The 23,238-nt window shown below is 45.3% G+C and overlaps 1 protein-coding gene across 9 annotated transcripts in view; it reads left to right on the forward strand.

Moving 5' to 3' along the window:
• WNK1 (WNK lysine deficient protein kinase 1) overlaps positions 1–23,238 on the forward strand; it is a 168,356-nt gene that overhangs the window by 129,490 nt on the left and 15,628 nt on the right. For 6 of the 9 annotated variants that reach the window (XM_060245751.1, XM_060245753.1, XM_060245758.1 and 3 more), the window contains 9 exons: positions 5,768–5,825; positions 7,369–7,506; positions 8,176–9,605; positions 12,050–12,130; positions 17,588–17,674; positions 18,872–18,941; positions 20,326–20,399; positions 21,556–22,190; positions 22,930–23,132. In XM_060245751.1, the coding sequence (XP_060101734.1) occupies positions 5,768–5,825; positions 7,369–7,506; positions 8,176–9,605; positions 12,050–12,130; positions 17,588–17,674; positions 18,872–18,941; positions 20,326–20,399; positions 21,556–22,190; positions 22,930–23,132 (2,776 nt within the window). The remainder of the gene's footprint in view (positions 1–5,767; positions 5,826–7,368; positions 7,507–8,175; positions 9,606–12,049; positions 12,131–17,587; positions 17,675–18,871; positions 18,942–20,325; positions 20,400–21,555; positions 22,191–22,929; positions 23,133–23,238) is intronic. The other 3 variants (XM_060245754.1, XM_060245757.1, XM_060245755.1) reach the window with 2 other exon arrangements.

A 23,238-nucleotide genomic window follows, 5' to 3' on the forward strand; every position in this document is an offset into this window, starting at 1 on the left:
ATGGGTCTTCTCATGCCCTGAAGTTTTCACAGTGATGGTTTTAGCACCCTTCAGATCTACAGTCCTATTAGATGGCACATCAAAGGTTAGCGGGACTTCATCCATATTCCCAATCTGGCCAATTTCAAAGCCATTTTTCTCCCTAGCATCTATAACAAATTTATGAAAGGACAGAATTTTGGATTCATATTCTTTTGGCATTTTTTGCGCAATTCTAGTTTTGGTCCGCATAGCAAGACTATGTCGCCTCATAAATCTGTAGCACCATGATGGTGATCCTGTAAAATCCTGAATGCCTTTCTCTATAGCAATGCGTTTTGCTTCAAAGATGATCATTTTTGTCGAGACACAGAAGCCATTATTCCGGTGACGTACAATCCATTCTTTCAAGTCCACCTCCAACTGTGGCCACTTTGCAGCATGCCCACGGAAAGTGTGTTTACTTTTATCTGCTTTTTGCAGCTGATCCTCCTGTTTCCTCCACTCTCTAATCATTTTTTCAGTTGGAGGAGGCCCAAAATGTCTCTCTGCTGCTCTGTTTCCATGTTCCTTAGCATATTTTACTACCTCTAGTTTAAAAGGAATTTTATATGCTAGCCTTTTCTGCTTCATCATGCTTGCACTGGTAGAATGAGGTACCGTATTTTTCTGCAAGAAATGAAGGGACTGTCAGTATCATTTCTTCAATGTTTACCATTGAACACTAACCATACATGTACCGTAAGCCTCCTCAAGTTCCTCCCAGGAAAGGTGAGAAAAAAATGTGATGAATGGATATGGGCACTGTTCTTGCATCAGGTGCAACAAGGGCATCCACACATACAGTTTCCGTACCCCTTAGAAAGCTCAACAGTGTTTGGACATGATCCATGGTGTAACACACAGTAATGGACTGAAAGGAGACTCCATTTACGGTACTGTAACTCAGTGACGCCATTCTAGGGTTGTCAAGTCCAATTCAAGAAATACGGTATCTGGGAACTTTGGGGGTGGAGCCAGGAGACTTTGGGGGTGGAGCCAAGATCAAGGCTGTGACAAGCATCATTGAACTCCAAAGGGAGTTCCAGCCATCACATTGAAAGGGACGGCACATCTTTTCAATTCCTTCTTTCCATAGGAAATAGGATAAGGGCACCTTCTTTTGGGGCTCATAGAATTGGACCCCCTGGTCCAATCTTTTTGAAACTTGGGGGGTATTTTGGGGAGAGGCACTAGATGCTATACTGAAAATTTGGTGCCTCTACACAAAAAAACAGCCCCCCCCCCAGAGCCCCAGATACCCGCTGATCAATTCTCCATGATTTTCTATGGGAATAAATCTCCATAGGGAATAATAGAGTTCCCAGAAGGCATTTCCCTCCCCTTCCCCCCACTTTTTGAGGACCCTGAAGCGAGGGGAGGGCCTCCAAACTGGGGGATCCCCTGCCCCCACCTGGGGATTGGCAACCCTACTCCACTATACCGTACCTCGCTTTCCTCCCCAACAGAAACCCAAAGCAGCTTTAAAACATTCTCCTCTTCGCCATTTTTTGCTCACAACAATCACATGAGTTAGGCTCAGAGTGTGTGAATGGCCCAGGGTCACCCAGTAAGCTTCCATGGCTTTGAGCCCAGGTCTCCCAAAACCTGCTACTCTAACCACTACACCACATGTGCTCTCATGTGTTCATGCATACCGTACCTCACAGGATTGTTGAGTATCTGACAACAGTATCAGAGAACGTTGGGCTCGTCCGAGGAGAGGAGAGGGAAAAAAGCCCAGAGACCCTAATGGCGTTTCCCTCGTGCTCTGCCGGGCTCCGATTGGCTGATGCCTCTGCCCACGCCCCCTCCTCCTACCTCGCTGTTTAGCTCAGCTACAACTGCTCACTCCCACAGTTTTTTCTTTTTTACCTACCATACCTCCTCCCCCCCAACTCCAACATGTTCCCCATTATTATCCCTCCAGCTAAGCAAGGATGATGGTCTTCAAAATGGCGGGCTCATGGGGGCGGGGAGGAATGGGTCAAAAACCAGAGCCCGTGCAAACAGAGGGAAGGAGAGCGAAAGCGGCGCCTTGCTGCACGTGCTGGGGCTCAGATCCTGCCTTGGGTGGCTGCCCCCGCTCAACTGCACCAAGGGTAAAAAGAGGAGAGAGGCAGGATCGGTGCCTCTGCCCTCAGCTAGGCAGTGATGATGGTCTTCAAAATGGCGGGCTCATGGGTGGGGGGGAGGAACGGGTCAAAAACCAGAGCTCATGCAACCAGAGGGAAGGAGAGCGAAAGCGGCACCTTGCTGCACGTGCTGGGGCTCAGATCCTGCCTTGGGTGGCTGCCCCCGCTCAACTGCACCAAGAGTAAAAAGAGGAGAGAGGCAGGATCGGTGCCTCTGCCCTCAGCTAGGCAGTGATGATGGTCTTCAAGGCGGCGGGCCCGGGGGGGCGGGGAGGAACGGGTCAAAAACCAGAGCCCGTGCAACCAGAGGGAAGGAGAGCGAAAGCGGCGCCTTGCTGCACGTGCTGGGGCTCAGATCCTGCCTTGGGTGGCTGCCCCCGCTCAACTGCACCAAGGGTAAAAAGAGGAGAGAGGCAGGATCGGTGCCTCTGCCCTCAGCTAGGCAGGATGATGGTCTTCATGGCGGCGGGCCCATGGGGTGCGGGGGGAAAGAACCTTTCAAAAACCAGAGCCCGTACAACCGGAGGAAAGGAGAGCGAAAGCGGCGCCTTGCTGCACGTGCTGGGGCTCAGATCCTGCCTTGGGTGGCTGCCCCCGCTCAACTGCACCAAGGGTAAAAAGAGGAGAGAGGCAGGATCGGTGCCTCTGCCCTCAGCTAGGCAGGATGATCCTGCCTCTCTCCTCTTTTTACCCTTGGTGCAGTTGAGCGGAGGCAGCCACCCAAGGCAGGATCTGAGCCCCAGCACGTGCAGCAAGGCGCCGCTTTCGCTCTCCGTCCCTCTGGTTGCACGGGCTCTGGCCGTTGACCGGTTCCTTCCCCTTGCACCCCGCGGGCCCGCCGCCATGAAGACCATCATCACTGCCTAGCTGAGGGCAGAGGCACCCATCCTGCCACTCTCCTCTTTTTACTCTTGGTGCAGTTGAGCGGGGGCAGCCACCCAAGGCAGGATCTGAGCCCCAGCACGTGCAGCAAGGCGCCGCTTTCGCTCTCCTTCCCTCTGGTTGCACGGGCTCTGGTTTTTGACAGGTTCCTTCCCCCCGCACCCCGCGGGCCGGCCGCCCTGAAGACCATCATCACTGCCTTGCTAAGGCCAGAGGCTCCGATCCTGCCTCTCTCCTTTTTTTTACCCTTGGTGCAGTTGAGCGGCGGCAGTCACCGAAGGCAGGATCTGAGCCCCAGGACGTCCAGCAAGGCGCCGCTTTCGCTCTCCTTCCCTCCGGTTGCACGGGCTCTGGCCGTTGACCAGTTCCTTCTCCTTGCACCCCGCGGGCCCGCCGCCATGAAGACCATCATCCTGCCTAGCTGAGGGCAGAGGCACCGATCCTGCCTCTCTCCTCTTTTTACCCTTGGTGCAGTTGAGCGGGGGCAGCCACCCAAGGCAGGATCTGAGCCCCAGGACGTCCAGCAAGGCGCCGCTTTTGCTCTCCTTCCTTCTGGTTGCACGGGCTCTGGTTTTTGACAGGTTCCTTCCCCCCGCACCCCGCGGGCGGGCCGCCCTGAAGACCATCATCACTGCCTTGCTAAGGCCAGAGGCTCCGATCCTGCCTCTCTCCTTTTTTTTACCCTTGGTGCAGTTGAGCGGCGGCAGTCACCGAAGGCAGGATCTGAGCCCCAGGACGTCCAGCAAGGTGCCGCTTTCGCTCTCCTTTCCTCCGGTTGCACGGGCTCTGGTTTTTGACAGGTTCCTTCCCCCCGCACCCCACGGGCCCGCCGCCATGAAGACCATCATCACTGCCTAGCTGAGGGCAGAGGCACCCATCCTGCCACTCTCCTCTTTTTACTCTTGGTGCAGTTGAGCGGGGGCAGCCACCCAAGGCAGGATCTGAGCCCCAGCACGTGCAGCAAGGCGCCGCTTTCGCTCTCCTTCCCTCCGGTTGCATGGGCTCTGGTTTTTGACCCGTTCCTCCCCCCCCCCATGAGCCCGCCATTTTGAAGACCATCATCACTGCCTAGCTGAGGGCAGAGGCACCGATCCTGCCTCTCTCCTCTTTTTACTCTTGGTGCAGTTGAGCGGGGGCAGCCACCCAAGGCAGGATCTGAGCCCCAGCACGTGCAGCAAGGCGCCGCTTTCGCTCTCCTTCTCTCCGGTTGCACTGGCTCTGGTTTTTGACCCGTTCCTCCCCCCCCCCATGAGCCCGCCATTTTGAAGACCATCATCACTGCCTAGCTGAGGGCAGAGGCACCGATCCTGCCTCTCTCCTCTTTTTACTCTTGGTACAGTTGAGCGGGGGCAGCCACCCAAGGCAGGATCTGAGCCCCAGCACGTGCAGCAAGGCGCCGCTTTCGCTCTCCTTTCCTCCGGTTGCACGGGCTCTGGTTTTTGACAGGTTCCTTCCCCCCGCACCCCGCGGGCCGGCCGCCCTGAAGACCATCATCACTGCCTTGCTGAGGCCAGAGGCTCCGATCCTGCCTCTCTCCTCTTTTTACCCTTGGTGCAGTTGAGCGGGGGCAGCCACCCAAGGCAGGATCTGAGCCCCAGCACGTGCAGCAAGGCGCCGCTTTCGCTCTCCTTCCCTCTGGTTGCACGGGCTCTGGTTTTTGACCCGTTCCTCCCCGCCCCCCCGGGCCTGCCGCCTTGAAGACCATCATCACTGCCTAGCTGAGGGCAGAGGCACCGATCCTGCCTCTCTCCTTTTTTTACTCTTGGTGCAGTTGAGCGGGGGCAGCTACCCAAGGCAGGATCTGAGCCCCAGGACGTCCAGCAAGGCGCCGCTTTCGCTCTCCTTCCCTCTGGTTGCACGGGCTCTGGCCGTTGACCGGTTCCTTCCCCTTGCACCCCACGGGCCCGCCGCCATGAAGACCATCATCACTGCCTAGCTGAGGGCAGAGGCACCCATCCTGCCTCTCTCCTCTTTTTACCCTTGGTGCAGTTGAGCGGGGGCAGCCACCCAAGGCAGGATCTGAGCCCCAGCACGTGCAACAAGGCGCCGCTGTCAAACGCGCAGCTCCACTTTCTCTTTCTCTCTCCCTCCCTCCCGTTGCAATTTGCATTACGATCGGTCTCCAAGCAACACGCATTTGCAGTATTCGCTCCATAAGACGCACACACTTTCCCCCCCACTTTTGGGGGGAGGAAAAGTGCGTCTTATGGTCCGAAAAATACGGTAATCAAAGGAGAGACGTTCCAAAAACGGCCTGATGAGGACTGAGCATGTCCAGTAGGTTCAGAACATTAAGGGCAGCTTTGAGTCCAAGGATGGAGTGAAGTAGACTGCCCCAAACCTCATATTTCTTACAGAAGGCAGGGAAGGGAGATTTGGGGTGTGCAGCATTTTCAAAATTGTTCTCTTCCCATCTTGTATAGTCCATAATTGCATGGCAGCTGGAAGGACATGGTATTCGGAACAGCCTATGTATGTTGTCTAATGTTCTGATACCTAGACAAGAAGTCAGAACTCTTTCTGATTAAGAGTGGATGGTAAAATTAAGTCCAGAGTTCCTGTGTTGACTTCTCCTAGTGGTTTTCCACTTAAGAAAGGCTACAGGGAAGATTCTAAATTTGGTGGAGTAGAATGGTGGTATGCAAATGTTTCTTTTGTGGTGTGTCTGAATATTAATGTCTGTGTTACCTAATACATGGATTATGCTGCAAAATTATCTTTGTGGGTTGCAGAAACTGGATGGAGACTTCAAACAGCCAGATCCTGCGTCTTCTATGCCACAAAGAATAGGTAACTCTTCAGAAGTTCTCCTTGTAGTCTTTGAATATGGTTGACTGTAATCCTAAAATAACACCAGTACCACCTGTGTCAGTTCCAGAGTGCTTGTTCCTTACAGGGTGTTATCGTTGTTTAATTTCAGAACACTCGTGCACGGGCCTTTTCAGTCGCGGCCCCTTCCTTATGGAATCAGCTCCCGGAGGAGGTGCGGGCCCTGCGGAGCCTCGATCAGTTCCGCAGGGCCTGCAAGACCACCCTCTTCAAGCTAGCTTACACGGACTGCTGAATTGTGGTTGTTTATAAAGGGAGCCGCCAATATGGTTCTGTTTAAGGACCTATGTTGTTATGTAAACTATGTAAACTGACAGAAATTAGCGCTGGAAATACCATCACCACTGTCAGATTAAGTTAAATTTTAATTGTATATTGACTGGTTTTTAATAATGTTAATTTTAAAGCCCTATATTTATTGTTCTGTATGTTTATAAATGTTGTTAGCCGCCCTGAGCCTGCCTAGGCGGGGAGGGCGGGATATAAATAAAATTTTATTATTATTATTTCATTCTTTCAACAACCACAAAAAGAAGAATGGCGGAAAACATTTAAAATCCAGCAGCCAAATAGAATTTAAAAGGGGGATAAAAAGAAAGAAAAATATATAAAATAGAATGGTGGCAGATCTGTATGCAAGTTCCCATAAAAGGTTTCCAAATATCTAAAAAGGAGTCCATATGCCATGCATATTGAGAAGGTACTAAGGACCTCTATCCATTGATTTCCTGGAAGTGAGCATTTATCTCTCCAGTGTTGTAATACAAGACTTAGCTGTAGTAAGGGCACAGAGGGTCCATTTTTGTTGACCATCAGCCTCCAAAAGACAAGCAGATAGCTCAAAAGTACATAAGCATCCTCAAAAACCGGTGAACATTCTAATACAAAATTGATTCACGTAATAACTTATTCATAAAAACAAATGACTGGACATGCCCAAACCATATGTTTAAGGAATGTGTCCTGTAAATTACAGTGCCTGTAGTAAGAGACTTTACTCAGTTATGGTAAACATATATATAATTTTTTGCTGAATAAGTCACAACTAAAGATCTTTTTTTTTGCTGAATAACATTTTTTGTTGAATAAGTCACAACTGAAGATCTGTAGAAAGAGAGCGAATATAAATTTTAAGGACATATTCTATTGCTTTAGCAAAAATGGGGGGATCTGGCTCCTTATTCCATTCATTCCTGAGACTGCATATCATATTTATTAATTAACATCAAATATTTATAGACAAATATTGTAGGTTTCATTTTCTGCATCAATTCAAAGTTTCCAAGAACAAAAGAGACTCAGACACTTAATGCCACAGGGCCTTTCTTAGATACCAGCAGATGTTGCATTTGTAAACATTGTCAGACAACAAATGTCAGCAAGTCATATCTAGACCTCAGCTGAGAAGGTGACAGAAACCAATCAATACATTGTCCTGAGGTCAGTAAGATTTTGTGTGGCTATAATTGGTTTTTTCCTGTACTTTTTTTTGGCTTGTTTTTAGGTGTTCCTCCTAGCTCATTGACTCAGGTTGTCCATTCTGCTGGAAGACGGTTTATTGTCAGTCCTGTTCCAGAGAGTAGGTTACGAGAACAGAAATTTTTCACTTCCATTCCATCGGAAAATGAACTTCCTGATATTGGTGAGTTCTAACAAATGTCAGTGACTTTGCTGCTTTGTGACATAAGCACAATTAAACTGTTTAACATACTGCAGTACCAAGAACTATAGTGTGACACTTTCCTTCTCCATCGCTATGGCATAAACTTTTTTTCCACTTCAGGGTGAAGCGCTTAACTGATTTTAGCAGTGACCCTTGCGTGCCTTTTGTATAGACACTTGGGGTGCAAACTATACAAGAAAACCAGTTTCCTTACTCTTAACCTTTTCCCTACAGACATACACTACCTTATTGCATGTCAGTTTGTTTCCAGTAATGTTTAGAAACTGACCAGATATTAATATTTACATGTTAGCTGTCATAGAGACTTAAAAGTAGAAAGTCATGATAAATATCTTTTTTAAAATAGATAAAAATGTAATCCTCTGTAACTTGGAACTGAACATATGACTTGCTTCACTGAAAACAGTGGAGCCTTGTAAGGAGATGGGGATTTGCTGCTCTTGTTGCTTCTCAAGCCTAGGAAAGTGGGAGACATTCTGCATGAATGAAAATGGGAGTACAGAACCTATGCAGAAAAACAGCAACACAACAGTGTTTTTCTGCACTAGCAGATATTTAACTTGGCCTAAAATGAACTTCAGTAAATTTCTCCAGAGAAAGCTGACTCTGATTCTTCCTTCCTCTCAGGTGTTGCTTCTCCATCTCATGGCCCTGGAATGAATCTCTCCCACTCTGCATCCTCTCTCAGCCTGCAGCAAGCATTCTCAGAGCTGAAGCATGGGCCAGTAACAGAAGGACCAAGTACTGCACCCCCGGTTTTTAATCAGGCCCTACCATCTTTTCCATCTACAAGTGAGATTGGGCCACTGCCATCAGCATCAGTCCCTGCTCCTTCGGTGTCACTTCCTTCCACCACTACTGTTTCTTTACCAGCAACTCAGTCTGTTAGCACACAGCCCATAGAAACACTGACTGCTGGGCTTCCAGCAAGTACAGAACTATCTGGTTCCAGCTCTCCACCACCAGTGTTGCAGTCTGGGCCACAGATAGTCAGCGGAGTGGCTTCTAGTATCAGCACACCTTCTTTTTCATCAGCAGCATCCCAGGTAGCTTCTGCCACTGGAGAAGTTGCCCCTAGCATTAGTACCCCTGCTTCTCTAACATTGCCACAAGCAGGAACCACAGGGTCTAGTGTTGCTATATCAGGAACCATGACACTGCCTGTGACATGTCAGCAGGTTAGTAGTGTGTTTCCAGCAGCATCCCAAACATCTGCACCTGTGTCTTTGGCACAGAGCGTGGTTTCTTCACAATTGAGCACTAGTAGCTCTGTCCCTAGCCTGGCTGAAATGGTGGCTGTAAGCGTACTGCACCCAAAATCAGAGAGTGAACAGTTATCAGACAAGCTGCAGCTGGGCAGCACAGGTGGGACGGCGTTGCCTATTTCTGTACCTTTACCTTCTGCAATAGCATCAAGTATGTCCGGCTCTGTGCCTCAGTCTGCTGGGGGACATCCAGTGCCTATCCCACTGGTAGTTACCTCATCTATCCTAGCCCCAGTAGCAGGTGCAGTCTCTACTCCAGTATTACCCCAGGTTCCTTTACCTGGCATCCTGCCGCAGGCACAGCCAGTAGCTAATGTTCCTGTAGTGCAGCAGACATTAGTACATAGTCATCCTCAACCAGCTCCATTACCCAATCAGCCTCATATTCACTGTCTGGAAGCAGATGCTGACTCTCAACCCAAAGCACCTGGCATAGATGACATTAAAACCCTGGAGGAAAAATTGCGATCGCTCTTCAGTGAACATAGTGCTGCTGGAGCAGCACATTCATCAGTGCCCCTGGACACATCGTTACCCGTGGAGACGACAGTCATGCCTGGCTTGCCGACAACTGCTGTTGCGCCCACGAAACCTGTGGCTCCTATTGCAAGCGCTAGTGTGCCACCAGCCACCTTGTTACTTGGCCCAGCAGGTTTGCCTGTCATGACGCCTGTTGCTACACCCGTTCAGGCAGGCACTCCAATCAGCTGTGTCCCAGCAGCATGTGTCACTGCACCAGGAACAACGAAACCAGGGACTCCTCCTTCAAAGGTTCCTCTTAGCAGGGTACCGGTAAGGAATCAATATTCTTATAAACATATTTAACACATTCCTGGGGTGGGGGGAGATCATCTGTGGAAGGGATAACACAGTGTTTATAACAGGATTTCTTTGGTCATGAGTAATCATTGTTTAGAGTTTAGCTCTAGCAGTGTGTAATCCCCACCCTGGCCGGCATTTTTTGGTTCAGGTCTATTTGACCCCTCAAAAAATCAGACTTTGCAAAAAATCTTGAATCACAATACAAGCACATTATTTGGATCCAGGATTTTTTTTTTTAAATCCTGAATTTGTTCAGGTCCAGTAGACACAAGAAAGAAAAAAGGGGAGGGGAAATTGCACACCCGAAGCTGTGCGGATGGGGAGCAGTCTATTGCCCAGCAGCACAGCTGATCCTCGGGCTGGCTGGTTTCTGCTGCAGCCCCGTTTAAATAGGACTGCACAAGAAGCCAACCCAAAGTTGAGCCCGCGGGGAACAGTCTACTCCCAATTGGCACAGCTGATCCTCAGGCTGTCTTCTGCAGTCCCTTTAAATTTTAGAGACTGCAGTAGAAGCCTGACAAAGAGCTGAGATTGCTCCTGCCCATGTGCTGCTTTTCAGAATTAACCTTGTAATTCCCGAATATACCTGGGATTTTTTCTCTGGTTGGGAAAAAACAGGGGTGACTAAAGTTTTTTTTCATGTATGCTGTGTGGCCACTAGGGCAGAAGCCTAACAGAAAAGGTGATAACATTTGCTGCATCTTGCTGGCTTGTAGGACAGCAGATAAATAAGCAAGTAGCATAAGCACTTTGTCAAAACGTTGTTCCCCAGGTGATATGTGACAAGGCCAGTCTTTGCTCGGCAGTATGGTTCATACTGGTAAAAAGCACACTGTAGTGTAGAGTATTGCTTTGATCTAGAGTTTGAGACCAAACGAAGCCAATTGCTTGCAACTTTGTTTGCCTCAGGGGGATCATTTTATGACATCTCTGTTGCTCCTTTTGCAAAGATCCTAATATTAGTGCTTCTGAAAGCATGAGATGCAGAGGGTAGTCACGTCATTTGACATGAGCAAAGCTCCAGCAGAGTATGGCTTAAGGGAATGAGCTTATCTGTAGCAGCTACAGATAGAAGGAACATGAGGTTAGAAGAACTGGATTCATTGTACACCAGAAGGTAACACATGGCTAGCATTTGCAATGGTTGTTGTACTAGTCACACAATAAAACATTGGATTACATCAGTTTTAGGGGAAGAATTACAATTGTAAAAGTTTTTGCTAGAAGAAATGGGTTATTTTTAAAATATAGGCAAATGTTGAAATGTATGTGGAAGTAGACAGAGCTTCAGGTCTTTCATTTTTACTGATAAGTACCACACAAAGGCAATAGTCGAGGCTTACTTAGATGTCCTGGGACAGGAGGAGGTATTCCAAGAAGTCCTGCACTTTTTTGTTGCATCCTGTGAAGGTGAAAATAACCGGATGGAATGTGCCCTCTTCCACTCCTTTCTAGTCTAACAATTTCCTGGTAATCCAGCTCAGTTCCTCCGTTCCTTGATGCATGCCCCAATGCAGTTTTATAGAGACAGGTAAATAATCACAGCTTGCACGTGCAACAAACATAGTCCACAAATACTTGTAACGCATAGACTTACTTGAACCAGCAGTATACTGCAAGCTTTTTGTTTGAAAGGAGAAGTACTCTTGGTAGACTTTATCTTCCTTCAGGATAGAGTTCAAAGGTGTTCGATGGTTAAGCAATAAAGGTGACACCAGATGCTCTTGTTAATACAATACAGTAACAAATGTTGTGGAAAGGTATCACACTATTTCTGTAAAAGTTTCTTTGCTATAAACATGATACACAGAAGAAATTCAGTATCAAGTTATGAGTATTTTGGGATTTCTGCATTAGTTCAAAGTGCTTAATTGTTGTAAAGAAGACAGCTATCAGAAGCTTTTTAAAAAATCATGGGGCTTTCTCACACACTTCTTTTCTGTCCTGTTTGTATATGACACTAGTTGAGTTGTGTGGAGCAACACACTAACCTTTGATGGAGATGTTCTGAATAGGAAAAAAAATAACTCCTTTAGTAGAGGTGGTATGTCAGAGCAAGTGTGGCATTAATTCTGGGAAAGGCCTCAGTTTAGTTTACTTTGATTTAGATTGCCTTTACATCTTCCTCCAGTAGCAGCTACTGCTGCACTTTGAGTTTGCTGAGGTTGGCAGGATCTTAATGTCACTAAAGTGAAGGGAATTAGAGCAATCTTCATAGCAAGGCTTCAATAAAAACGGGGGGGGGGGGGGGGGAGGGGATGAGGACCTTTTGCACACACTTCTACTTCTTTAAAAGTTAAACAATGTTCTTTGTTATTGAACCTGTCTTGGGGATGATAACGTCTAATCTATGTGATGATGTATGATTCTTCTGTTCTGTGACTGAACTTGAGTTTCATGTTCATTATCCATAGGCTCCAGTAGGTTCTGAACTTCCAGCTGGCACTCCACCCAGTGAGCAGCTGCCACCTTTTCCGGGACCTTCACTAACTCAGGTGCTATATGGCTATCTGCTTCTCTCCTTTTTTCCCCCTTTTCAAAGAGCATGTTCATATTAAACTCTATTGCATGATGTTTCCTTCTAGATCATTTTACTGAGCAACCTTTTTCTTGTATAATCTTGGTAACAAATAGGTTTCTGATTGAGGTGCTATTTTGGGGATGCTGTGCCCCAAAATTCAGACCCACCATAGCAGTACAAGATAGCAACTCTACTCTTAAGAGCACTAGTAAGGGTGCTGTGGGCTAGCACCTGGTTCTCTTAAATTGTTCAGATATTATTAACTTTGCAAAACGTCTGCTTTCATTATCTGTTCAGTGCATGGGGTTCTCTCCCTGCTTGAACTGCCAGCTGCATGGTGCTTGCATTTCAGGGAGAAACTTGAAGTGGTGTAGTCCACACATCTTAGAGTAATACTGCTAGTCTTAAAATGAACCCTACATTGTAAACACTTCCATTTGCAAATAGTCTAGTGCAAGGACCATCTCAAGGAATGGAAGTGAATCTGCAAGTTCAGCTTAAGGGAATGAAGTGGACTTCCTGATGGCACCTGGTTTTTGACCATTGTATGACACAGAGTGTTGGACTGGGTGGGGGCCGTTGGCCTGATCAAACATGTCTTCTCTTTATGTTCTTTTGTTTTAATGCCCATTTAGTCCAGTATTTTGATTCCAACAGCCAGATGCTTCTGGAAGTTTACAGATTGATCTGTACGTAACAGTATCTTCAGAAAGCTCTGAGCTACACAAGTGGATTCTGTGATTATAGACAATTACTTCCAAGTATTGACTCCATGGCTCCTTGTAAAATCTAGGAAATGCTTAACCTCGTATGTCAAATGATTATACTGGCCCAAGTGCGTGAGATCAAGCTACTAATTCTTCCTTTTGATTGTAAGTGAAGACAAGCATTTGTCTGGTGTAAGCTGCTGGAGAACAATAAAAGAATCGGCACTGAATATGCAGTGCACCATAACAATAATGTGCGAGAACACAACTGTTGTATCACACATTTCAAATTACCTATGGTTCTGCTTGGTGTTCATAATTAGTTCCATGTTCTATCTTGGTTGTGGTGATATATAAAAAGCCAAGCTTAGACTGTCATCTAGTCCATGCTGGGTCATTGAGAATCATTACACCTTTGAGCTTCAGTGTTGTCATGCTATAATCATGACTTGGTATATGGAGGGAAAACTCCAAAAATGGAATAGATTACACAAATTAAAGAAAGGAAGAGATTCAGCCCCCTCCTCTCATGAAGCCCACTGGATGATCTTGAGCTAGTTACACACACTCAGCCTAACCTACCTGGATGTCAAATGAAGCTGCCTTCTACTGAATCAGACCCTTGGTCCATTAAGGTCAGTACTGTCTACTCAGACTGGCAGCTGCTTTCCAGCGTTTCATGCAGAGGTCTTTCACGTCACCTACCGCCCTGTCCTTTTAACTAGAACGCTGGAGATTGAACCTGTGATCTTCTGAATGCAAAGCAAATGCTTGTACCACTGAGCCACAGCCCCTGCCTGAGGCAGAGGTAATTCTGAGGATAAAATAGAAGAGGGAGGAAAACTATGTTATCTCATTGGGAGGAAGGATGGGATGCAAATGCGATTATGTGAGATACAATTATATAGCTTTATTTCTGCATGAATTTTCCATTTCCATCACTATTACTATTTTATAGCAGTGCTCCAAGCGCTGTATGGCGCATAAGACGGGACACAGTTGGGTAATGGAAGTAAGATCCTAATTCTGTAGATGCTGCATTCAGTGCCTGATGGCAGCCTTTCCCCACTTCTGCTGCAAACTGATGTTAGTGGGGAATGTATATCATTCTTTCCAATAACTAAAATTTACGCCTCTCTGTCATAGGAGACACTCTCACATGTGATTTGAGGGTAGTCATCCATGAAGCATGGAATATTGCATTTGTTCAAGGCGTGGAGGGAAGGGATAGGCAAACTGGCCTGCCTGTGTCCCCTAACAGCATGTAGAATTCTGGAGGGGGCAGATTTGCATGGCATCTGCACATCTGAAAATTTCCCAATAGTTCATCTAATTTGTAGTGCAGAATTGAAGTAGGGACGTAGTATTACAATCAGATTTTTATCTTTAGGTTTTGTTTTCTTGTTTTTGGTTTAGGAAAATGGTAAGAAAATTTAACCCTAGGAATAAAATAACCCACGGTGGTATTTTTAGCGTCTGAAGCAGATTGATGGTTGGCCGCCCTGAGCCTGCCTCGGCGGGGAGGGCGGGGTATAAATAAAATTTTATTATTATTATTATTATTATTATTATTATTATTATGGAATTAGAAAGTCTATGTGCCTGAGTTAACACCTTCCCTTTCTACATTATTGGATTTGGCTGCTCTGGCTGAATAAACTAAGAGTAGGCAATCCCCAACATGCCTGATAACTATGGTTTGCACAGCAGCTTCCTTGCTGCACTGCAACACAGGGTTATTGTCAAGTTTAGCAAGGCTGGAGTGTAGCTCTGGGACCTGTTTTGGACTAGGAGCGGTGATGTTTTCAACTGGAGCTCATTGTGGCCCTGCCTCTAGGAAGTGGCTCCTTGAGCTGCTCAAGAGAAAGGCAGGCATGCCAAAATTTCAAATACCTTCATTTATCAGCAGCCCACCTCAAACATTGCTGGTGTACCTGCATTGTACTTGTACTGTGAAGCAGTTACAAGAGGTTGCCAGGTGCATCTGGCTCTCCCCTCTGTTACCAGAATGACTCTCATCCCTCTTCTGTATAATATCCCACCAACGTGTTCATAGGTAGACATTGCATCTCATTCAGCACTTGGGCTGAAAAAGTTGTTTACCTTTATATGAACAATTTTCTTTGCTGATGGGTGATGATGACCAATTTGATGTGCCCAGATAGAGTTGGGTGGATCTAGTTGTAACAGGCTTTTGTGCTGGTCACCTGATCCATTGAGCATCTGTGTTACTGTCAATTCATATCTATCACACAATATACAGATTTGCGTTTGTAAATGATAATATGGTCATGATGAGTTGTGTGGATAACATTGATGAGAGCTGTCAACTGCTTTCTGAGTGGTTTAAGGATTTGCTGTTTAACTATTTTGCTATCTTATCAAGCAGTATAGCATCTTAGATTAGTAGTTTAAAAGTATCTGATCTGTATGACCAGTTACTACTGGTAATGAATGTAGATTGAACTAAGGACTACTTAGTTTGTTGTGACTTGCTGTAATCTTCAGAAGATAGATGTCTTGGATCCAGCGGAAGTTGTCTGTGGATGGAAAAGGTGGGGGGTGGGGTGTCACTGATTTTTCCAGTCCTTGTAGTTTTTGGGGTCCCTTTCCTCCAAAGGAACAGTAGTGTGGTGGGCTGTAGTTTGGGCTGTGCGGGGTTGGGAGTTCTGCACATGAAAATCCTTTCCATCTGAAGAACTCTCCAACAGATCCACCCTCTAGTGGATCCTAGCCAGACCTTTTCTGCCCATTTAGAATCATAAAGTTGGAAGGGTCATCCAGGGTCAACTAGTCTGATCTGCACAATACAAGAACATCACAAATTCCTCCCGCACTCACGTACATCCCCAATGACCCCTGCTCCATGCCCAGAAGATGGCAAAAATCTCCAGGATCCCTTGCCAAAATGACCTGGAGAAAAATTGCTGATTGACCCCAAAGTGTCAATTAGTATTTCCTTGGGCATGTAAGAAAGGGCCACAAGAACTAAGCACTGGTGCAGTCCTTCCTGTCCTCCTTTCTTATGATCTTCCTAACTCACAAAATCATCATTGCTGTCATATAGCCATCTAGCCTCAGTTTAAAAACCTCCAAGGAAGGAGAGCCCACCACCTCTCAAGGGAGCCTGTTCCACCAAGGAACTGCTCTTTCAGGAAGTTGTTCCTAATGTTTAGCTGTAAACTCTTTTGATTTTATTTTAATCTGTTGGTTCAGGTCCAACGTTCTGGGCAACAGAGCACAACTCCACACCATGTTTGTGAATTGTGCCTTCAGTATTTGGCTCTTAAGATATAAACTCCCTTCTTAAAATTTCTAACAATGGGTCTCCCTTCTCCTTAAGTATTTATGTCCATGGAATTTTACCCAGCATAACTCTAAGTCTGTCAAAATTTGCTTTCCTGAAGTCCAAACTATATATCTGACTGCGTACAGCTTTTCTCCAAGACTGTAAATTCCAAAATCACATGGTCATTGCTAGCCATTTATTTCACTGTCTACTGATTTATCCATGTTGTCAAATCTGGAAACAAATACTGTGCTGCTTTATATGTGGAATATAGAAAACAATTTTTTCTTGAAACTTTACTGTATTTCAACCATGTGTCTTGGAAAACATAGTTCTATTTTCTTAACCCATTTAAATACTAAAATAGGGTACTGGCCAGTCTGGTGTGGTGGTTAAAAGCTGTAGGACTCTGATCTGGAGAACTGGATTTGATTCCCCACTCCTCCACATGAAGCCAGCTGGGTGACCTTGAGTCAGTCACAGTTCTCTCAGAGCTCTCTCAGCCCACCAACAAGTCTAGTTTGCCTAAAAGAATTAGAACCTCAGCTTCCAGACAGTCTTTGGATCTCTAGGCTATACAACATGCACTGCCATATGATAATTATTTATTATTGTCTACAAAAGTACTTATGATGTGCCATGTACAGAACTATTCTGAAGGAGGTTTTGTGAATGCCAAATTACTGTGGATTGTTGTGGTTTTAAGCACACATTATTGCAAATTCTGGACTTTTAAATTTTTAAAATGAAAAATGAGTAGACCTTTAACAGAGAAATCACCACATTGTGATATATATACTAGTGCAGTCATTTGGAACCCAGGATATGATTAGAGTAGATATCCATAATAGAACAAAAGCAACATATATGAATAAAATGGCCCTGTATCTTACTACTTCACTTGGGAAAGGTTGAAGCTTTCCTCTAACAAGTGACTCTTCCACTAATGGTTGAAGACTTTCAGCTTTACGGGCTACATTAAGTACCTTCTGCTTTGCACCATTGGGTTCTAATGCCATTGCAGATTTCCCCCCTGTGTTTTTAAGACATCAGGAATATATTTAAGATTTCTGTGTATAATGGTATTCAGTGTGGCTTATGAGAATCCATAAAGGATACAGCTGATTAGTAGTATTGTCCCCACTTTCTCACTACTGGTGAACATATGTTGCCCTCTCTCCAGTCTGCAAGGTCTTCCTGCCACTACTGCTGTGGGCAAATATAAACACGTACACAGTTGCCAAGCTGGCTGCTGCTGTTGGTCTCTATGATAGTGGGGTAGCTGCTGTCACTCACTGTATTATGGGAACCAGCAGCTTTTTTCTTGGCATCAGCAGTTGCCAAAAAGGTACCGGGTGGGAGAGCCAGAGGGCAAGTGTTCTTTTCAGTATAGGAAGGCTAAGGAGCTGCAACTAACTATTCCTTTTTGTTACAGTCCCAGCAACCTCTGGAAGACTTGGATGCTCAGTTGAGGAGAGCTCTGAGTCCAGAGACTGTCCCAACAACATCGGCTACTACCTGTGTAAGTTTTTCTAGCGCAGTTATTGAAAGCTTACATGTTCATCTTCCAAGCATTCCCTTCAGTTGGTACTCTTTTAACTCCTCAGATATGATCTGCCATAGTATTCAGTTTGTATATGTGAAGGTTTATACATCTTTGGCTGAGTATACAGTCTTTCTGTCCAGATTGTGCTCTTATTAAATTAGGATAAATTTCCTAGCTTTGATGCATAAATACATCTCAGAGGAAATGAATGCTTTGAGAGGTTGTATGTGATAATTTTTTGAAGATTATTGTAGGTTTTTTTTTAAAAGCTTTGGCTACAAATATCTTCCCAGAAGCCCCTTCAACTCTTAATAGGATTAAATAGGATATTTTGGAATGAAATGTTACAGATGGTAGGGAGTAAAGAACTCTTTAGTTCACGCCCTATATATGTCAGAAGCATTGTATTCTGTATTCCATCATGACTATAATTTGGAGTTTTGCTGTCTTTGAACTGTGTGTGCCACAACTTCAGGATAAGTCAGATTTAAGTACTGTTTGGGAGCTGAAAAATAGAAGGGAATGGAACAAGAAGAGGATGTCTAAAGCAACTAAGGTCTAAAGTGTTTGGTAGTATTCCCTAAATCCACTTATAAACGCTGTCAGGGATGACCACTTTTTAAAATCTTGGGAGTAACTCTGTTTCCAGACAATGGTCTGTAAGTTTAAAAGTGTATTTTGCTGTAACATCCCAAGCACCTTTATGGATAGTCTCTATAATAACATTTCAGAATAGCTTTTAACCAAGACATTGCATATATGAACCAAAGAGAGAGAATGGGTTGGACTGTATGAACAGTGAATGGAGGGGCTGCTAGGAAGATGGAGAGTTGGGCAGCATTGGTCACGCTTTTTTTCTTATGTTGATGGAACCTCTTTCTTCACTGGAAATTCCATCAGTGGAACAGCAAGGAGGGACCGTGTGATCCAATTCTTTCTTTGTAGCAGCTTCTGGTGCCATTCGTTCATGTGGCTCCCAAGCGCCAGCTTTTTGGAGGAGTGGCTGTGATAATAAAGTACAGGAGGAAAAGACCATGCATGCCCCTTAAAGTTCCCTTTATGAAGAGAAATGTGATAGTGAAAAAAACGGATGAGCTCTGAAAGACTACAGGCAAAGCTTTTTGTGGAAAGCCCTGCTATTGATAAAAACTAAAAGCAATTTTTTATTTGTAGCCTCTGCCATCAGTGGCTTCCACAACTGTTACTGGAGTGGCGAGCACACTAGAACAGCCTTCGAATACTGGTAAGATCTCTTTGAGTGAATAGTTGTTGACAGGCCTTTTTTTTTTAGCAGGAACGCAGTTCAGGCTGGCCTGGTGTAAGGGGTGTGGCCTAATATGCAAATTAGTCACCTGTTTGGCTTTTCTACAAAAAAAGCCCTGTGTAAAACAATGGTGATATTAGGGTGTGTGGCCTAATATGCAAATGAGTTCCTGCTGGGCTTGTTCTACAAACAAAGCCCTGGTTGTTGAAGAGGAAAACTTGCAGTTTGCTGTTACTGAAATCGGCAGCTTTTTAAAAATTTATTTTAAATAAGAATCCTATATACTGGCACAAATGCTTGCTTCTGGCTTTGGATTTTGACCCCAGAATAAATGAACAACAGCTCTCCCCAAATACAGAAAGGTAGAACACTTGTGTGACACTGGTTAAAATATTTAATCTTGGCTGTTCTAAGATCATGCAAAAGTATATTTGCTTAATGTCTCAATTAGTGCTGTGCTCAGAGATGCAGGAGCTTTGTTAGTTTTTCTCAGTGCCATGCACGGAAGTAACCAGAAAATTTTGGTTGGTGGGGTGTTGGGAAATCCTGTGGGGCAGGGGAGCTGGTGGGGAAGGAGAGAGAGAGAGTTGGAAGCTGCCAATGGAACAGCTCCCCTGCATACAGCCAGCAGAAGAGGAAAAGGACTTGACATCAAGGGGATGGAAGGCTGCCCTCCGTACAAGTCTGCGCACCCCCATGACTGTACTGGCTTCCTCGTCTATATGAGTGGAAAGGAAGGAATCTCCAGCTCTCTCTCTCTTTTTTTTGTTTTTTTGCAATTTTATTTTATTTTACATTTAAAAAAAAACTATTTCCTGTCTGGAAAAAAAAGAAAATGAAACTCCCTGACTGTGCTCGGGATCATTTTGGAATCCCCGCGAACATCTTACATTGTGTTTAAAAATAAATTATGTGGGGCAGAGCTCATCCATGAGGGGCATTGACCCCAAATGCCCCCCACCCCGCAGCTATGGGCCTGATGTAATGTGATTGTTAAGGTGTTTTCTGATTTACTGCTGTCTATTATCCCATTCATATAGTGCAAAAATGAGTTAATGAACTTATTTTCAGGATTTTCATGTACTCTTAGTAATAGTTATAGAAATCTATCATGCTAAAAATATGTTAACGGGCTTGAATGAACAGACTGCAGCTTTGATCAAATTGAAGCTAAAGCAGTGAACTGAATACCACATTCTTTTCTGAAGGATATTGGCGATTAAACTGTTAAAGCTGATAGGGTGCACTTTCTTAAATGCATTTACAATATCAGGAAGAATAATGATTTGCGTCTTGGGACTTTTTCACAATATAGTGAGATATGAAAAAAATTAACCTTCTCGTATCACTTTCTTGGTTCCAGATTCTCAGGGTGCAGAAAGTTGTGCCACTACTACTGCCTCAGGGGTTGCAGTTCTTAAGATGGGTCGCTTTCAGGTATTAGCAAAATGTTTACATGACTCTCATTGATTTCCTGTTTGCTCCTGTTTTATAGAAGGGAGTTCTGGAGTTGGGAGAACACTGTCCCTAGTTCATATTGTCAAACTTGAATATTCTTCTAGGTTTCCCAGATCTAACATTCTAGCCTTGGAACCATACTGACATTACAAAATGTCCAGCATTTGCTTTTCTATTTTGATGGCATTTAGTGATAGCTCAAATTTTTACTGTCTAGTCCAGGGATAGGGAACAGTGGCTCTCCAGATGTTTTTTGCCTACAACTCCCATCAGCCCCAGTCAGCATGGCCAGTGGCTGGGGCTGATGGGAGTTGTAGGCAAAAAACATCTGGAGAGCCAATGTTCCCTACCCCTGGTCTAGTCCAATAGTCAGTTGGCAATTTTTTGGTTCATATTTGAGTGAACGCTGGGGTGGGAGGTCAACAGTGAATCAACAGTGTGATGCAGTGGCTAAAAAGGCAAATGCAATTTTGGGCTGTATCAACAGAAGTATAGTGTCCAGATCACGTGATGTGATGGTATCGCTTTGCTCTGCTCTGCTAAGACCTCACCTGGAGTATTGTGTTCAGTTTTGGGCACCACATTTTAATAAGGATATAGACAAGCTGGAATGGGTACAGATGAGGGCGACAAAGATGGTGAGGGGTCTGGAGACCAAGTCCTATGAGGAAAGGTTGAAGGAGCTGGGGATGTTTAGTCTGGAGAGGAGGCAGCTGAGAGGTGATATGATCACCATCTTCAAGTACTTGAAGGGCTGTCATATAGAGGTTGGTGTGGAATTGTTTTCTGTGGCCCCAGAAGGTAGGACCAGAACCAGTGGGTTGAAATTAAATCAAAAGAGTTTCTGGCTCAACATTAGGAAGAACTTCCTGACCATTAGAGCAATTCCTCAGTGGAACAGGCTTCCTTGGGAGGTGGTGGACTCTCCTTCCTTGGAGGTTTTTCAACAGAGGCTAGATGGCCATCTGACAATGATGAAGATCCTGTGAATTTGGGGTAGGTGTTTGTGGGCTTCCTGTATTGTGCAGGGAGTTGGACTAGGTAACCCTGGAGGTCCCTTCCAACTCTATGATTCTATGATTCTAAATGCTCTGAGATGTGCAGAGCATTTACCTTTTGTCTTCATCCTATCTAGGTGTCAGTGGCTGTGGATGATCAGAGAGATGGTGGAAGTAAGCCCAAGCACTTTGACACAACCACCTCTGGATCATCTTCTTTGTCCAGCAGTAGCCCAGAGAGTACTCTGGTGAAGTCAGACCCCAGTGGAACAGCTGAGGCCATGGCGGCTACCTCAGATGTGGTGGATGGAGTCTTTTTGCAAGCTTCCACTACACAACTGCAGCCAACCAAGGTTGGGCGTTTCCAGGTGACAACAACAACTGACCAAGTGGGTCGTTTTTCCGTATCAAGAACCCAAGATGAGATGACCTCCATGGAGAGAGATGTCCCTGGAATAGTCCCTTTGTCTGCAGAGTCAGAGCAAGTTTCTTCTCCACTCACAACTCCTAAATCAGAGCTTGCAGGGAGAAGACTTTCCCTGCATCTGAATGGACCATCATCTGAGTTGGAGGCTGCCTTCCTGAGTGGGGTGACTAAAGAAATGGATGAAGGCTCAGGCAGCCCAGACTCACTCCATCCTCCTGGGTCCAAGATCAGTCTTCCAGCACAGAGCCTTAGCAATTCATTCAATTCCTCCTACATGAGCAGTGATAATGAGTCAGACATAGAAGATGAAGACTTGAAGTGTGAGCTGCGCCGATTGCGTGAGAAGTGAGTGGACTTTTTCTTTTTTGAGACCTTTTTATGGGAAGACACTGGAAGTATTTTTGCTCAGTTGGAAGCTTTTTTCCCATGTGACAATTTGGCTTTAGATTAGGAGGTCTACAAGATTAGTAAAGTATTTACAGTGAAATCTGCAAAATCATCCCATGGCTGCTCATTCTTTTTGCATTGCCGACGAAATGTGACTGTATTTGTTTAGGACATTTCTATGGTGCCTCTTCAGAGTCCTGCTCAAGGTGTCTTACAGCTAAAGAAACGTAATATAAAAACAAGCCATTTTAAAACTTGTAGTGAATTCATGTTAGAGGCATGCCACAGTCTGGGGACTGTAGCCAGGGGTGGAATTCTAGCAGGAGCTCCCTTGCATATTAGGCCACGTACCCCTGATGCAGCCAATCCTCCAAGAGCTTATAAGGCTCTTTTTTGTAAACTCTTGGAGGATTGGCTACATTAGGGGTTTGTGGCCTAATATGCAAAGGAGCTCCTGCTAGAATTCCACCCCTGCTCATACCTTAATCTTGGCCACCTCATTAAAAAGATGAGTGAACCGTCTAGCTTATCAGTGTGTGTTAGTGGAGTTGCTTTCCTCCTGGCTTTAATAGCATAATACCTAAAGGCAACTTGTCTCTTAATTGAATTCACTTTGCACCTACCCAAGTTGCAAGTGATCTGATGATGTGGGAAGGGAGAAATGATGTGGCCAATGTATTGTGTTTCCCTTCTTTAGGCACCTTAAAGAGATTCAGGAGCTTCAAAGTCGGCAGAAGTTGGAGATTGAACTGCTTTATACAAAATTGGGGAAGGTGCCTCCAGCTGTCATTATCCCTCCGGCTGCTCCTCTGTCAGGAAGGCGGAGAAGACCGACTAAAGGAAAAAGCAGCAAATCCAGCCGCAGCAGTTCCCAGGGTAACAAGAGCCCTCAGATTTTGGGTATGGCACCATAAATACTGCAGTAGATAGGGCAGCACAGGTCAGTTCACTCAGTGGCACCTCTTGAGACTTTCTGGACAGGCTGGTTTACAAGCTGATTTGACTT

This window comes from Heteronotia binoei, chromosome 8 (assembly GCF_032191835.1).
Source record: "Heteronotia binoei isolate CCM8104 ecotype False Entrance Well chromosome 8, APGP_CSIRO_Hbin_v1, whole genome shotgun sequence".
NCBI classification, from domain to species: Eukaryota; Metazoa; Chordata; class Lepidosauria; order Squamata; family Gekkonidae; genus Heteronotia; species Heteronotia binoei.